Source organism: Halichoerus grypus, chromosome 6 (assembly GCF_964656455.1).
Source record: "Halichoerus grypus chromosome 6, mHalGry1.hap1.1, whole genome shotgun sequence".
Lineage (NCBI taxonomy): Eukaryota > Metazoa > Chordata > Mammalia > Carnivora > Phocidae > Halichoerus > Halichoerus grypus.
The window spans coordinates 153,729,481-153,747,867 of NC_135717.1; the positions used below are offsets into that span (position 1 = coordinate 153,729,481).

At 36.8% G+C, this 18,387-nt stretch overlaps 1 protein-coding gene across 9 annotated transcripts in view; it reads right to left on the reverse strand.

The window, feature by feature from the left end:
- Nucleotides 1-18,387, reverse strand: part of NR2C1 (nuclear receptor subfamily 2 group C member 1) — a 45,987-nt gene that overhangs the window by 26,357 nt on the left and 1,243 nt on the right. For 6 of the 9 annotated variants that reach the window (XM_036085887.2, XM_036085886.2, XM_036085885.2 and 3 more), the window contains 5 exons: nt 9,366-9,439; nt 6,586-6,816; nt 3,375-3,456; nt 1,237-1,416; nt 45-192 (listed from right to left, as the gene is read on the reverse strand). In XM_036085887.2, coding sequence (XP_035941780.1) covers nt 45-192; nt 1,237-1,416; nt 3,375-3,456; nt 6,586-6,816; nt 9,366-9,419 — 695 coding nt within the window. In that variant the 5' untranslated portion in view covers nt 9,420-9,439. Of the gene's footprint in view, nt 1-44; nt 193-1,236; nt 1,417-3,374; nt 3,457-6,585; nt 6,817-9,365; nt 9,440-10,013; nt 10,322-12,718; nt 12,782-18,387 lie in introns of those variants that run through there. The other 3 variants (XM_036085884.2, XM_078076423.1, XM_078076424.1) reach the window with 2 other exon arrangements.

Here is an 18,387-nt window from a genome sequence, read left to right on the forward strand (position 1 = left end):
TGACCAGCTCTACTTAATGTATGTTTTGCTTGTTTTTACTATACCGTGCAGTTTCACTATCTGTTACAAAAGTTGGAGTTGCAGCTAATGGACTTCGAAGGTCTTTTCGGATGTAGATTTTTTCTGTTGAAGCGGCACAGTTGGAAGATTTTTCTCGTGATACTTCAATAGGTTTTCTTTCACACTGAACAGCTACAAAAATGCATTAAACTATTACACCACAGTGTGGAATTTATAAGCAATTATAAATGTAACCATTCGGTCAGCAATGCTCACTGCTCATGGGAGACAGTTACCATAAGTGAACTCTAAAGGTAATTCTTAATCTTTAGAAATTATTTCCAACTTCAACAAAGTTGCTTCAGAATAGTTATTTCCATCTCTTGCTCTCTTTTCTCTCCCTGACCCAGCTGTGGTTGAAATGTAGAGAAATTCTTATTTTTTTAAAAGTTCACTGTCAAGAAGGAAAAGATACTGTCAAGAAGGAAAAACTGAAGATAGGAGTCTCTTACCTATCTATGTGAGAGTTAAAAAAATAATATTTGACCAATTGAAAACAATAGTAATAGAGAGCCACAAAAAGTTAAATCTTTTTTTAGTTAAGGGCAAGGAGATTTTTGAGAAGTAATTCAACTGTTTAATCTTCATTTATAAAATATAGGTAGTGTATTTCATTTATTTTATAGGAATTTTATTTCATGATACTTAGGAGATAGTATAGTTTAGTTGTTAAATGTACATTTTCTGAGGAAAAAAAAAACCTGCCAAGATTCAGATCCAAGTTCTGCCACTTATTAGTTATGTGACCTTGGGCAAGTTACTAAATCTGTTTACTCAAATGTAAAATGGGTAAGAGTAGTACCTAGTGCATGGTGTTTTACTATAGGAATAAATAATTCATATGCTATACACAGAGTTAGGCATGGTGAGAGCTCAATCAATATTAGCTACCCTACTTATCACCTTAGTAGTTTAATCGGAAACTAAACTGGCATCTAGTTAGTTGTGCTTTTTTTAAAAAACCATGTTCAAACATACATACATGCATAGCATATAGGCATTCGATGAGTATCTTGTTGAATAAAAAATACATGCATATGTACACATTTCTAAACTGTTAGTTGGAAATCTGTAAATTAAAAAGCATATATATTGACATATTGTGTTAATTTTGACATACTTCTAGAGGTTGCCTGAATTCTTAAAATTATTTTCTCCTTTAAAGCTAATACATACAGTCTTGTCTCATTCCAAACGCAATACATCTCTGTAACCTGCAGTATTGACAGCGGTTTCGATGGTGTTTATTGATAATACAGTCCTTTGATCCTCGACATGAATAAACTAAATTTTTTCGGATGCTTCTCTTAAAAAATCCTTTGCAGCCTTCACAGGTTACTGCTCCATAATGACGCCCTAGAGACAAGATGTTTAAGGAAACACAAAAGTCACATATTTTAGAACAGAAGTAGAAATAAGCCCATTTCTTCCCTTTAAGTAACAATAATATATGTAATGAAATGGAGATTTTTGAGTTTGTGACATGGAAAAATTTTTTAGGAGTTACTAAACAGAGAATGAAACAACCATATTCTTTTTTTTTTTTTTTTAAAGATTTTATTTATTTATTTGACAGAGAGAGAGCGAGCGAGAGAGGGAACACAAGCAGGGGGAGTGGGAGAGGGAGAAGCAGGCTTCCCGCTGAGCAGGGAGCCCGATGCGGGGCTCGATCCCAGGACACTGGGATCATGACCTGAGCCGAAGGCAGACGCTTAACGACTGAGCCACCCAGGCGCCCCTAAACAACCATATTCTTTGATAAATATATTAAATAATATGAATTTTTAATTCTGTAAAGTAACTTTAACAATGATACGAAAAATTTCGGAAAGAGAAAAAACAAAACCACCCATGACACCATAAGTAAAAACTATTTTCACTTCTGAGATCACTTACAAATTATAATTCTCTTATATGTTATATAAAGATACTCTATTCTGAAAACTCTGCTCGGAAAAAAGATACATCAATTAATATTTGAGCTATAGTATTCTCTTTTTTGAGGGGTGGGGTGGGAAAGGATAGAGGGAGGGGGAGAGGAAGAATCTTAAGCAGGCTACACGCCCTGTACAGAGCCTCCATGGGGCTTGATCTAACGACCCTGAGATCGTGACCTGAGCCGAAATCAAGGGTCAGACATTTAATCAACTGAGCCTCCCAGGTACCCCTATAGTAATCTGAAGAAATCTGTCACACTTTGATTAACCTACCACTTCACAGGCCATTTCTTTGATACAACATCTATTAAATTGAACATACTCTGGGAAAAGCTGTAGTGTGAGATTTTTGCAATAAAGCTATGGAAAAGATTAAAGATTATATATGAGTAAACATGGGTGCTTTCCTGGCATAAAATAACAATGAACATAACTAAAATGACATAACCCTGAGTACTAGTAATAGTACTTGGAGAAATGCTGCTCAGTTATGCACAGCATTAAATGAAGAGTAACCAGAGCTTTTCCATCTCAATAATTTAAGTCACTCTATATTCCTGGACTAGCAACAGGGCTCAGCAGGTAAGTTAACAACTTAATGTTATGTATTATTAAGGACCACAACTCATTTTTAAGCAACTGCTTTGACAAAACTGATTTTACTTTCAAGAAAAATTTCCACATATTCAGTTTACATTTAAAAAGCAGAACTCTTGGGGTGCCTGGGTGGCTCAGTTGTTAAGCGTCTGCCTTCGGCTCAGGTCATGATCCCAGGGTCCTGGGATCGAGTCCCACATCGGGCTCCCTGCTCGGCAGGAAGCCTGCTTCTCCCTCTCCCACTCCCGCTGCTTGTGTTCCTGCTCTCGCTATCTCTGTCTCTGTCAAATAAATAAAATCTTTAAAAAATAAATAAATAAAAATAAAAAGCAGAACTCTTTGGGGGACCTGGGTGGCACAGTTGGTTAAGCCCCTGACTCTTGGTTTTGGCTCAGATCATAATCTCAGGGTCAGGACACTGAGCCTCGTGTGGGGCTCCATGCTCAGTGTGGAGTCTGCTTGAGTTTCTCTCCCTCTCTCTCTGCTCCCCCACCCGCCCAAATAAACAAATCTTTTTTTGTTTTTAAAGCAAAACTGTTTTTCACAATTCTTCAAAATATACATTTTATGTAATTGCAAGATCAAATTAAATTGCATTCAAGTAAAAAAAAATCTTTGGGTGAATAAAAAGCTTTGGGGGGAAATCAGTTAAATTTTATAGGCTTCAAATAGGAACTGTAAAAACAACATGCTCTTTTTACTTTCAGAAGAAGAAACATGGTAGTGTGGTAGTTATTTTAACAACACAACACATACAGAAGGCTATTTTTAAAATGTTACCTGATGCTTTGTCTCCACATACTACGCAAAGATCAAAAACCTTATTTGGTCCTTGGTCTGGGGAAGAATTATCTGTTAAGAGCTAAAGAAAACCCCCCAAAACAAAAAACAAAACAATAATTTGTTAATAACACTCTTAGTTAAAATGTAAAAGAACAGTCTTAATTATTGCTTTCTTTCTCATAAGTTATTCTGAAACTTTGAACTCTATTATGCATATATCAAACTACTGTTAATTTTCTTTATATATAAGTAAAAATTTCAATGTTATTAGAAGCAAAGATCAGAATACCTTTTAAATTTGTTCCATAACAATCTCATTAAATACTGTTAAACACTCAAATACATGAGTATTTAATGTATCTTACCTATTAAGCACTTATTATTCATTATTCATTCAACACATCAAATTACTGCAGCAATTATCAGCCCTATCATGACGTGTCTTTGAACAGCTCAAAATTTTTCCATGTGGAAAAATAAGCTATAACAGCATAAAAAGATAACTGAATTTTTTAAATAGAAAAGTACTTAAAAATTTTTTGAGTTATTTATTTATAATTATGGAAATGATTGATAAACTTTTCATCGATGAGTTGTCTAAGATTTGGATCTTAGTGTAATCATTGACAACGTGGGCTGCAGAGTCTGATAAACGGTAGCAGGTTAGTGGGACTGGGTGGAGAGGCCTTGGGCAAATTACAAACCCTCTTTATAAATTATATAAAGAGCTAATCACTAGTTATAGCTAATATAATGCTGTAAAAGAAATACTAGTTTCTTCTTTTAGGTTTATCTTCTAATCTTTTAATTTTTTTTTTCAATCTTTTGAAACGTGAACAAATTAATTCAATCCCAAAAATGTGATAGGGAATTCACCATATCACCTTGCCCTGGCTTTAAAACAACCCACAAACTAACCTCCACTTTGACTTTTTCTTCTCTTAGGGGTGTGAATGCCTTCAGGAGTAATTCTGATTTTAAAAACTTCAAACAGTCCTTAAAACAGCTGTCCCTTGCTATGTTCTAATAGCATCATTTCTTCTTATACCATCATAAAAATTAGTCTTTAGCAGAAACTTAAAAAAAAATAGGCTGTCCTTTGAAAGCATCTATGAAAGGCATCACTCTTCCTTAACAGCACATCTATTGTGAATGGTGCTAATCTTTTATCTATTATTCCTAAGGGTAGAAGAAATACTGAGAGATTAAGGGACTTGCCCACATCCTTTAGGTCACTAGATCAGAAATTCAGTCTTCTTGGCCCAGGGGAATTTTATCCTGTACCTGTTTCTATTTCTTTGCCCTGAGACGTGATCCATAAAGTAGGCAAAGTACCAATATTATCTTTTTTTCTTGAAACAGAAATTTTATTTTTTTTTTTTTTTAAGATTTTATTTATTTGCGAGAGAGAGAATGAGAGACAGAGAGCATGAGAGGGAGGAGGGTCAGAGGGAGAAGCAGACTCCCTGCTGAGCAGGGAGCCCGATGTGGGACTCGATCCCGGGACTCCAGGATCATGACCTGAGCCGAAGGCAGTCGCTTAACCAACTGAGCCACCCAGGTGTCCGAAACAGAAATTTTTTAAAAAGAGTAACTTTACAGTGGAGAAATCTGATACACACTACTTCAGCCAGGTGGTGAAGATCAATGTCACCAGTTATAAAACATGAAGATAGTTAAGTACACTTGATATGTGATGAAAATGGCACTTAACCTCTGTGATCCTCCTCACGAAAACCAACAATCCCAGTCTAATCATGAGAAAAACAGTAGTCAAAGTCCCATAGCAGGGCCATCTACAATATACCTGACCAGTACACCTCAAAATCGTCAAGGTCATCAAATACAAGGAAAGTCTGAGAAACTGTCACTGCTAACAGGAATCTAAGGAGACATGATGACTAAATGTAATATGGTATCCTGAAACCAAAAAGAATATTAGGTAAAAATCAGGGAAAGCTAAAAACATCTATGGATTTTAGTTAATAATATATCAAAATTAGTTCACTAATCATAATAAAGGTATCATATTAATATAAAATGTTAATAGGAGAAATTGTGTTGAGAGGTTATATGGAAACTCTGTACTAACTGCTCTATATTTCTGCAACTATAAAACTGTTCTAAAAAATCAAATCTGTTGATAAGAAGAAATTAAGGTATTCATGATGTTACACATTTTTTTTAGTGACTTCTGTCTTGTTGATAAAATAACTTCTTATAAATCCCATCCACTTTTTACCTTAGCTGTTTCTAAAAATAATATAAATAATGCAATTAGAAGAATAATAGAATCTATCAGGATATACAGGCAAAATTTTGTATTTTATGAATTAGTTTTTCAATCCTAAAAGGAACTTTCTTTGATCAGCTTTTCATCACAAAAGAAAGAATTCAATTTTAAGTGGGCACTCCACCAAAAAGTCTCCAAAGGCAAACTTAAGGGTTTGTTGGATTTGTGTTCAATCACAGCAACCAGCAGTGAAAATTATCTACATAATCACAGGCATGCAGTGTGTATAAGCCTTAACTCTTCAAAAAATATATAACTAGCAAAAATTAAAATGATGTGAAGTTAATCTAGACCACTGACTGAATTTCAGTGTTAAAGCAGACGTTGGGGATCAAACTGTCTGCTACATCAAGGAAAATAGAAATGACGACCAAGGAGGCAAAGTGACAAAGATGCAGCCATAATACCGACTTCTTGGTTTGGCAGCTTCTTGTTGCCCAGGTAAGCGTGGTCTTGGGAAGTGCTGCTACCACAGAAGAGGCTCTTAATTTGGCAGTTTCCTAAACATGCAGAAGCAGCAGGTCTCTTAGAAGCCAGTTCTGCAGCACGTCTGAGTGGTTATTCTTGGAAACCTGACCTGGAGCTGTTATCTTCAGCCTTCCCAACAATTCTGTGAGTTCTCTATACCCTTTATAAAACCCCTTCCTGGGCAAACTAATCAGAGTGAATCTTACTATACGCAACTAAGAACCCCCCCCCCCAAAATATATGGATGTGAGGGTGCGTGAGGAAAAGTACAGTGGCAGATAGGAGAGGGCAGTCACCACAGATAATCTGCACAGCACATAATTTTATGCAACATTTTTTTTCCTACGGACCACGGAGGACGTAAAGTCTTAACATTAGGACTTATACTTATGACGTGCTTTTTAATTCTTTCAAGGTAAGATGAAAAGACACTCTGAAGTTATTTACCTGGAGATGTTGTGCAGACAGATCAGGAGTTGTAAAAAATAACTGATTAACACCTGCTGCATCTGGAGTAGTGAGGAAAACTTTCCCTGGAGTGGAATCTTGCCTGGCCAGAATGACTTTGCTTGGGGTAGAGCCATCGTGATTTGTCAGAATGAACTGCTTGCCTTGTGTATTATGATCAAGTGCCGTCACGATCTGGATTTTCTGGCCAGTTTGCTGCTCGGTAACAATCTAACACAATCACGTCAAATTAGTAATCAATTCAACTTATCTTTTTTTTTTTCTCTCTTTAAGGGCACAATTTTCTCCTACCTTCAGACAAAGCTAGGAAAGCATACCATTACATATATATTCAATACAGTACACATACATACATACATACCTTTTAAACTAGCAATTCTACTCCCACAAAATCCCATCCTATAGAAAAACAAATGTGCAAATAAAGGTACAATAGTAAAAACATTTGGACCTATTTTGATTCCTTCCTTCCCCTTCCCTCCCACCTTCCATTTAGACAAATGTTTATTGGGTGCATTCCAATTGCCAAGCACTGTTTGTTCTGGGTCCTGGAATATAGCAATAAACAAAACAAAACCTTTGTTCTCATAAAGCTTTTATTTTAGTGAGGAAAGGCAGATAAAAAACAAACAAGCAAATAATATTGTCAGATGGTATCAAGTGCTACAAAGAAAAAATCAAGCAGCGTAGAGATGGTGAGAGTCACTGATGGAACAAAAGCCATGAGGAGATGACATTTTTGCACAGATCTGAGTGAAGTAGCAGACCAAAGCTTAGGACTAGCTAGAGGAAGTGCATCCTTTACCTGGGACACAGGGAGAAGGCCATGGGGCAGTGTTTCACACATTTGAGGCAAGAGACACTGCAAGAGAGCTATGTGAGTGAGACAGAGTGGCAGAAAGGATTACGGTAAAAGACGGGATCTGAGCGACAGCAGGAGCCACATGGTATGGGGCTTCGTAAGGACTACAAAATCTGGATTTCCTCCTGTGTGAAATGGAGATCCACTGGAAGGTCACAGAGCAGAGTGGCAAGATCTTTTTCAAAAAGGGTAATTCTAGATTTAGTGTGTAGACTAGCCTGTGATGTTCAAGAGAAGAATTAAGGGAGACCAGAAAGGATGCTATTGCTCACACACTGGCAATATCTGGGAATTATATATGGGCAGAGATGCTGGCAGGGGACAGGGTTATAGCCATGCTGGAGGAAAAAATGATTGGATTTGGGATATTTTATGAAGGGAAATGTGACAAGATATGCTGATGGACTAGATGTGGAATATAAGGAGAGAAGAGTCAAGGATGACTAGCAAATTTTGCTCTGAGCAATTGGGAGGACAGGATTGCTATCTACTGAGTTGGAGGAGCCTAGGGAAGAGCAAGTTCATGAATAAAGAGAACCAGCCCAGCATTGAGGGCTTTTGTTGTTGTTGAGCAAATATTTTACAGAGTAAATTCATTAAGCCAATTTAATCCCTTGGTTCAAATTTAAAATGGCAAAGTTGGTTTGTTTCCTACTTTTTTCCATTTCCCTGAAATTATTTTCAAGATTCTTTTCTATGCAAAATTTACAACAAAGTTCTGAATTACTAATCAGTTTTTGTCTAGAGTAGAACCGTACTGATTATAGCTGCTGCCAATTTGAGTTTTCTTTGTTGACCATTATTGCCAGCATGTCTTATTTTCCTGGGTGTCCTTTTCACTGCTGTCAATTTTATTTTACATAGGTTATTTCCACCACTATCTTCCCTAACAATTTTCAATTTTACCTCTAAGATGTGAATTTGAATCAGTTTATAACAAATTTTACCATGTAAAGCTTAAGCTGTTGTAGGCTTCACTGTGGATTATTTCTATCAGTATTATTACTGTGAAGTAAACAAAATTCTAATGGCTGACAAACATTTCTTAGAGAAGAGCTTTAGGTGCATGCAACGTGTGGTAGTTCTTTGATAGCACATTCAAACTCGACAAGTGGTAGCTTTTTAAAGACTAGTTGTAATGTGAAATCAGAAACTATATCAAAATCCATTGATCTATCCTGTAATTTGAATGGATCCTTCACTTGTCAGTGATTTTGTAATATCACACTAGCCCACTGAGTGATGTACATCTTTTATATGTCGACATGTTTCATCATACCATATCATTACATGGCAGGCAGCCCCTGGGGGAAAAAGGGCAATGAACATTTCAGTATTATTAGAAAACGGTTTTGACCTTGCTGACCCTCTGTGAAGAGTCCCCAGAAGATACTCTGAAAGCCTCTGGATTATGGTACCTCTTACTAAGGAACTGGGCATCACTGTTCCAGGTCTCATCACCCCTCCACAACTCTTTGTTAGCTGGCTTTCTTCTGCACTCCCGTAACACTCTACACAGCCATCTGTTAGAGACCTTACCACCGTATTGTGACTGTGGGATGATCTGACTATCTCCCACTAGATTTAAAGCTACCTGAAAGTTGAAAGTATCTTTTATTTCTGTACCTTCAGAACCTAGCATATACATTTGATTTATTTTTTAAAAGATTTTATTTGAGAGAGACAGAGAGAGCATGTGCGAGAGCACAAGTAGTGGAGAGGGAGAAGCAGGCTGCCCATCGAGCAGGGAGCCTGATGCGGGGCTCCATCCCAGGACCATGGTATCATGACCTGAGCCGAAGGCAGCCGCTTAACCGACTGAGCCACCCGGGCGCCCCTATACATTTGATTTAAATAGGCTTGATGGATCCGCAAATGAACTGTAAATCAAACATACCTCTCCCATCTGTTGTTCAATAATTTGATGTGCAATTTCTTCTATGGTTGCCATGTTCTAATTGCCAAAATGTCCTGCCAGAATAAAAAGATGCCCTTTCACAATTGTACTCATAAAACATATATACTGAAGAATTTACAAATGAAATCACATGATAGCTAAGATTTATTTCAAAATAATCCAGTTGAGGTGGGTGGGGGAAGGACAGAATAAACAAAACAAGACTGGCCATGCACTGACAATTATTGAAAACTGATGAAGTTTATAGAGGGGTTCATGAAATTATTCTTTTATATATTTTGAAAATATCTATTTACTTGACACACTCTTTTATAAATATACTGTAAAAACTGACAAAAGAATTGCATTTGTTCAGAAGGAAAGAAGATTTCTCCAGAATTATGTGACTGTTCATTAGTGGCAGTTTCTTAAATATTAAGGTTAATTTGCATTTAAGGTAAAACTTTCTCCAAATGGACTTGAGAGACTGAAAGATTAATGCATTGACTTTGACTTTTGCTTTTTCTATCAGACAAGAACACAAAAATTATTTCTGACTTTGTCACATTATATAATACCTGTCATAAATTCACTTTGGTTGTACTAAAAGCAATGCTCAATATTTAGCTTTATTCAACTATTTCTCACTAGATTGAAAAGCAGTGGCTTCATCCTCTCTGGAACCAACTGAGGAAACAGAGCTGCTCCCTCGGCCTGTGTCCTCTGGGCCTCCACCCCCATGAATTGCAGGGAAGGCAGTAAGATTTCTGAGAATTTTATATCAGCAGAAACGTTGCCAGCTTGGAATGAAGGGGACACAGATGGGATGAAATGAAGAAAAATTTTCGGACTTGTGTGATTCTTCTAGATGGGCCAGTAGAGCTATTCAGTTTCAAACATCTGTTATCCTTCAAGGAAAGGGGAGAAAGATTCAAAGATGGGTCAGAGGCCCGACTAAGCCACCCAGGTGCCCCCTTATTATTAAGATTTATTTATTATTTGAGAGAGAGAGTGCCCATGTGTGGAGAGAGGGGCAGAGGGAGAGAATCTTCAAGCAGGCTCCCTGCTGAGCACTGAGCATGAAGCACCAAGCAGAGCTCGATCCCACAACCCATGAGATCATGACCTGAGCTGAAACCAGTGTCCGACACCCAACCAACTGAGCCACCCAGGCGCCCCTAATGTTTATTATTTCTATCAACATTCTGTTCACGAAGCTATCTGTGTATCTCTTAAGAGAACAGCTCTTCTACAGTTCTCTTTTCTTTCTGAACCCTCACCAGAATTGCCTTTGGCATCCATATTTCTACCAACAATCTCTTCAAGGCAATCCAGGCTTTCTCTAGCATGCATCTCAAAACTCTTCCAGCCTCTATCCATTTCCCAGTTCTAAATTTTTAGGCATTTGTTACAGCAGCACCCTACTTCCCAGTACCACAATCTATATTGGTTTGCTAGGGCTGACATAACAAAGCCTAACAGGACTACTTCTGGCTGGGTAGTTCAAACAACAAAAATTAATTTTCTCACGGGGGCGCCTGGTTGGCTCAGTCAGTTGAGCAACTGACTCTTGGTTTCTGCTCAGGTCATGATCTCAGGGTCATGAGATCAAACACCATGCTCAGCTCAAGAGTCTCCTGAAGATTCTTTCCCTCTACCCCTCTCCCCTCCCCGAGCTTGCATGAGCTCTCTAAATAAATTTTTAAAAAATTAATTTTCTCACAATTCTGGAGGCTAGAACTCTGAGACAAGCTGTCAAATAGGGATGGTTTCTGAGACCTATGTCCTTGGCTTTTAGATGGCTGTCTTCTCTTTGTCTCTTCACATGTCTTCCCTCTGTGCCTGTGTTGTAATCTCTTTTAATAGGGATAACAGTCACATTGGATTGGGGCCTACCCTAATGACCTCATTTTAACTCAGTTATCTCTTTAAAGGCCTCATGGCCTTTAAATACAGTCACATTCTGAGGTACTGGGGGCCAGGACTTCAATATGAATTCTGGGGGGGGGGGGCAGCCCATAACACTTAGGCACAAATCTAATAGGAAACACGCATGATATATGTAAGGAAAGCTTTAAAATGTTACCTAGAGAGAAGAAAAACTAGCTGAAAGAACACCAAAGAAAATGATTATAGTGACTACCTCCAGGGAGAACTGGAAATTTTGGAACAGGGGTAGAATGCAGACTTATTTTTCATGGAATAAGTGTCTGTTTCTTCTAAATTTTACCTACAAGTATTAACATACACAAAAAATTAATTTTAAGTAGAAAACAAAAAGCCAGTTTAAAGGAATCTTTTCCAGAAATCCTAAAATCAACACAGTGTTATCAGCACATCAGACCCAAAGAAGTTACTTCATAATGAAAACTTTGGCAGATAAACTATTTATATATATTATAGTTTGACTACTTAAGTGTATGAATAGAAAGGACTAAAGTCAAATCTCAGTGCTATTATATGAGCAAACAGTTACACTAAATCAACTATCATTTTAGCCAAAGAAACCAAAGAGTATTAGGGTATTATGTGTGATGCACCTATGTGCATGGTACACATATATGAATGCATAGGTTCATGCTTAATTGTATACTTTGTCATCAGCAATGCTACAGGTAATACAATGTTAAAGGATTTGAATGTTAATATTCTTGGAATAGTATTCTTAAGTACTGAATTCAGGGATATTCTGATTTTTTTTTTTTTTTTTTGCTTCTGAAGAAAAGAGCAGGAAATGATACTGGATTCCTAACTTCTGGAGTTACAAACTCTAAGCTTAGAGAATCTGACAAAAGCTATACACCCTCTTCAGAAAAACGTACACATGCATGTATTTGGTAGATTCCATTTTGTGATCCAATACATCAATTTTCTACTTCTTCCTATTTATTTTTGGAGGGAAAGGGGCACAGGGAGAGGTAAAGAAAATCTTAAGTAGGCTCCATGCCCAGCACAGAGCCCAATGTGGAGCTCGATCTCACAACCCTGAGATTATGACCTGAGCTAAAATCAAGAGTTGAATGCTTAACTGACTGAGCCACCCAGGTGCCTCTTTCTACTTCTTTGTATATAAACTTTCCGCATTACTGCAGTAGTCTAGAGCCCTTATCTCATATTGTTTTATAGATCCATATAATCCAAACTGATTAGCAAACCAATGCTTAGGGAAATTTTTTGAAATACTTACCTCAATGAGCATATACCTAAATTTGTATTGAGTGAAACAAATGAGAGGAATTTAGGGAATAGATTTGACCAGAAAGGTGGACTAAGAATAATTTTTCCCCTTTGGACCCCTCTCCAACCAAACATAGATATGTACGGTGCATACGTTGCAATATGAAACTACTTACCTATCCTACTTGTAAAGCCTGGTATGTGTCTGTAAAGCCAGCTTATTAACTTAAGATTCGAGTCTAGAAAGGCACAGACACAATGATATAAAGTCAAATCTGTAATCTCATTTTCATTATTACTTATTTTTCTCATTAAACTATCAAGGAATACAATACATCTTTATGTGTAAATAAATCCACAAAATAATTCAAATACATCATATAATCTTGTTCATTAAAATTTTTTTCCACCATTTGCAAAAAAGAGGCAGACTATCTAAATTAATCACAAATTATGGGGTGCCTGGGCAGCTCAGTTGGTTAAGCATCAGACTCTTGATTTTGGCTCAGGTCATGATCTCATGATTGTGAGATGGAGCCCTGTGTCGGCTCACACTGGGCATGGAGCCTGCTTAAGACTCTCTCTCTCTCCCTCTGCCTGCCCCCCTCCCTCGTGTGCTCTCTCTCACTCTAAAACAATAAATAAATAAATTACAAATTGTATCCAAATGTATTAAGTTTTACTAAAATTTAGAAATTCCCAGAGGATAGGATTATTCACTCTGATAAATGAAAGTATTTGCAAGGGGGAAATGTTAAAAATGAGTAAGAATGAAGTAGGTATTTGGCATAAAATTAGGCATTTATGATAATGCATTTAGTCACTTTGGTTGTGCTAAAAGCTCAACTACGGCTAGTTTAAGCAAAAAGGCAGGGGGTGGGGGAAACAAGATACACACAGCTAGGACCCAAGCAGAGCTGACCTTGGGAAAAACTGGAGCTTGGGTTTGTGATGCTGTCAGGAATCTCCTTATCTCTATGTTCTTTTATTATCTCTATTCTATTATTTTTATTATCTCTATTCTCACCTATGTGGCTTATTTTCTACTTTGTAGTAAAGCACCAGGAAAGGAAAAGCAGTCTTCTCTAATCACAATTTTAAAATTTGGTTAATAGATTCTGATTGGCCAGCTTAGGTTATGTGCTTATCTCTGGAATTAATCACTGTAGGCAGGCTAGGAAGAGGGAAAGGAAGGATTGGCAACTTCCACTTTTGGAAGGTCTATTTACCAAAAGATGGGAGACTAGCATAGACATGGCTATTGATAACAATCATCATGAGCCAGGCAACCACTTCAATTTGTTTCTACTATTGGTACACAGAATTCTTCAATCAGAAGTCCACTGAACACTAAGCTGCTCAAAAACCTTACTTCAGCATTGATTCTAATTTTCTGTTGTCAGTTGGAGAAATCCCCCCCAAAAAAGAAGGGTAAAAAACGCTTATACTTATAAAATATTCTATCAAGAGTTCTCCTTTTGGCTACTTCCAGATCAAAGTCCTTCTAATTTCTTGCTCTGTGAGTTTAGTAAAAGACAAATTTAGTTTTATAGCCATATTGTTTTAAAACAACCTCCACAGTTTCTAGAGAATTCACAAAATAAATTAATTTTGAATTTTTTCTAAACATAACAAAACTTTTTTGTTTTGTTTTAAGATGATAAAAAGGCATAAGGAGTGAGGGCAAGGCAGCTTTTAATCCTCCATATTAAAAACTTGAGGCCTGGAGCCTTAAGGACTGGAAGCCGTTAGAGTTTCTCATGAAACAAAAAGATATTAGGCATTATCAATTACCCTGATATATTGATAAACAGAATCTTTCTGATGAGGAGATACTACTGACATTAGAGAAGAATCAAATTAGTTTTGGGTTACCAGTCCAGATTTTATTCCCAGCTTTCAAGTTAAAAATGAGGAAGCTCATGAAGTGGAATTCAGTAACAGGGTAAAGAGATACAGTCTTGATGCTTTCTACAGAAAATTAAATTTATGCTGAGCAAAATAAGTCAATCAGAGAAAGACAATTATCGTATGATCTCACCGACACATGGAATTTAAGAAATAAGGCAGAGGATCATAGGTGAAGAGAGGAAAAAATGAAACAAAACGAGAAGGAGACAAACCATAAGAGACTCTTAATCATAGGAAAGAAACTGAGGGTTGCTGGAGGGGAGGCGGGTGGGAGGGATGGGGTGGCTGGGTGATGGACACTGGAGAGGGTATGTGCTATGGTGAGAGCTATGAATTGTGTAAGACTGATGAATCACAGACCTGTACCCCTGAAACAAATAATACATTATGTTAATTAATTGAATCTAAATTTAAAAAACTAAATTTGAAAGATATTCTTTTTTTAAAAGGAATCATTCGTTATTCTTAATGAAGACAATAAAATACTTCAAAATAGGCAAATGAGCATGAAACTATTTATCTTGTATTTATATGTATATGTATACATGTACACAGCTCAAGGACAGTGCTAATGTTGTAGGCCTCTGAACAAGCCTTATTTTCTCCCACACCAAAAATACTTCCTCTGAGATTCTTTTAAGTTATACCATACTTTCTAACGACTTTATTACTGTCATTCATCAGCTTCTGCTCTAATACCATTGTTCATCGAAAATTTTGACACTGAGTGTTGTCCCTTTCCTGCCACCAACATGGATGACTTCAGTGACCACTGACAATCCAAACTACCAACCAATCTAGTTCCAAATTTCTTGACTTAAGTACAATAATACTCACCTAATCGCAACTATAATACTTTGCTGCCAGATTAAATATGTATTTAATATTATTTCACCTCTTAATATTCTTCAAAGCCCTCCCTTTATCTATAGGATTTGAGGTGTCATTTGTTAAACCTTATATTCTAGCCATACACACTATTTGTAATTCCTTGAATTTAGATGTTTCTCATGTCTTTGCTAATGGCTTCTCTTTCTACCATGACCAAGAAATCACTAGATCAATGTTTGTTTTCTAAGACTAAATTTAACTCCAAAAATTAGGCAAAACAAGCATTCTTCACATATTGATGGAAGTCTGAATTGTTATAACCTTCTGGAAAAGTTAATTTGCCAATGTGTATCAAGAGGTTCACTGACCCAATGATTCATTCACTATTCTACTCAACAAATACTTGCCGAGTGCTTACTACAGGCCAGGCATTTTTCTAAGTGTTAGGGATACAGCAGATAGTACTAAAACAAACTTCCCCTTGTGAAGTTTCTATTTTGGTGAGGTTAAACAAACAACAAACAAATAAATACACGATACCAATAAATGGCAAAAAGTGGAATGGAGAGAAGTAGAGCAGGGACTAGTGACAAAATGCTTGGGGCAGGAAAGGAACTGCTTTTTTTTTTTTTTTAATTAAGAGGTCAGAGATGGCCTTTCTGAGGTAACATCTTAGCAAAGACAAAGAACAAAGATTTGTACAAAAATTCTTTTCATTAAAATAACATATGAGGAAAATGTTTAATGACAAAGAGAAAATGCCAATGACAAACTAAATGCAAAGATCAAGGAACAAAATTTTATTTAACTGATTTTAACTATGCAAAACACACAAGGACTAAAAATAAACATTCTCAAACGTTAAGTGACTTTTCTAGGTGAGAGTTATAAGCTACTTATTTTTTTCTTTCTGCTTTTTGAAAGGGTATCTACAGTTGTAATGAGAAAGTAAGCATTCCCTCATCTTTAGCCTACTGTATCTTGTGCCCATTTATCCTCTAAAGCACCCTGTCCTTTGCGTAGATGACCCATCTCTAATAGACTTCTAAGGAAAAGAACTGTAGTTTTCAACGAACCTCTAGTATTTAGCAGTGCCTAGTATTCACATCTAACTTCATAAGTATTTACTGGAACATATTTACCAGGCACTGTGAGACTTTGGGACTTGACAGTGAACAAGGCAGAAAAGATCTTTGCCCTACAGGGCTTATATTTTAGTGAGAAAACAGATTTTTAAAAATTACCATGTGCTAAATGCTATGAAGCATACTAGGAAGGAGTGATAAAAACAGAGAAACGGCAAAAGTTTACATAGGTGGTAGTGTCCTAGACCTCAAGTCAAACCCATTTTACTATTTATTAAATGACTACATGTCACTCACTGTGAGGCTCAGTTTCCTCACAAATGAAATGGATTCAATATAATCTACTTCAAAAGGTTGTAAAAATTCAATGTCAGTGAAAATATCTATCCCAGTGGTTAAGTTTCTTTATAGGTAAGAGGTATTTCCTGCAAGCTGAATGAACAGTGTTCAATAAATGAACAAAAGGAGCTCAGAACCACCACACTAGAGAGGGAAGCTCTGGAAAAACCTTATAGAAGAGACATCTGAGTTAGGCACTGAAGGTTAAGTATTTTCACCAGCCTGAGGAACAATGCAAAAAGCATGAGGATGCTGTCTTTACTGCTCTAGAGCTAATTAACATACAGAAAACAAACAGTCCTGCATTTTTGGCCCTGAGTTTCTCCAATTTACCAAGATCTCATTTCTACTTATTTCCACAGAAAAGCAAGAGTATAAATGGTGCTATCCTTTTTCCATTCAGATTCAAAGTTTTAAGTCTGTGCTCTTTGACAACAGAAACAGTTCGTTTTTCCCCCACCAGCCCCTCTACCATCAACTGAATGTAGGCTGCTATTATCCAAAACAGTATTTTGCAAACTTTGTGTTGTGAGCCACTTATGGATGGGGAAATTAATTTAGTAGGTCAGATTTTCTTTAAAAGGAAAATGGAAAAGAGTGTATCAGGTATAGTGAGGGTAAGAATAGTCTCATTAAGACTTTATTTCAGTTTAATCCGTGTGAGTGTGCTGAGTCATGATGCAAAATGTATTTCCTTCTGGGGGATACAAAGTTTGAAAATATGATATAAATATGACATAAAACAATGATTCTATTTTTTCCAGTAGAGTGGGTCAAATATCTCTTTGAAAACTGATGGAAGTTAAGGTTTCTCTCACTAGAAAACACAAGTTCACATTCACTCACACTACAAATGACAGTATATGCTGAATTTCAAGGGGTTCATAAAGCCTCTCGTAGCCTTGAAGGCCTTCCAGTTAACTCTTCAGGTAAAATTTCAGCTACTGTTGAGTTTCCGGAACATATATTTAATATATACGACTTTGTGGACATGAAAAGCCCCTATTAGGCAAGAACCATCTTTGTGTATATTGAAGTGCCAAGAAGGCAAAACCATTAGTGTTCAGCATCCTTGACAAGCAACACTTACAGAACTGAAACATCCTTATTCTCCTGCTTCAGAACCATCAATGCCTTTTTAATGGCCAAAGGATAAAGTTTCAGTCCTTCTCCTTCTATTTTTTCAGTATTTATTAAGCATCTGATACATGCCTGCCACTGTGGACACAGAGTTTCTTTATAGTCTGACTTCCTCATCTTCCCATTTTACCTCTTATCGCTCCCTAGAGGGGCCTCTCTTTGGGTCAAACTGGGATGTTCTTTATGCCTCAATGTACCATTCTAAGCTCCTCTTCCCTCCCTTAAATTCCACCTGACCTTTAACACTCAGTTCAAATTTTTAAAAAATCCAATCCTTTGAGATGGGTCCAGCATTTACTGTGTATACTAAAGCAACTGACTAGAATTCACTGAGACTTTTGTTAACTTCTAGTATCATACGTAGAATTTCCCCCAGGGCTTTCATAAAAGATTTTAAGAAGTTGCAGAGAGTCCTATGAATCAAAAAAAGGTAACTATATTTATACCATTAATTATTTATGCTGTTTCTTTTGTCTTTTCTATTCCCCCAGGGCAGGAATTACAGGCTTTGTGTGGCAGAAACACAAACAGAACATATC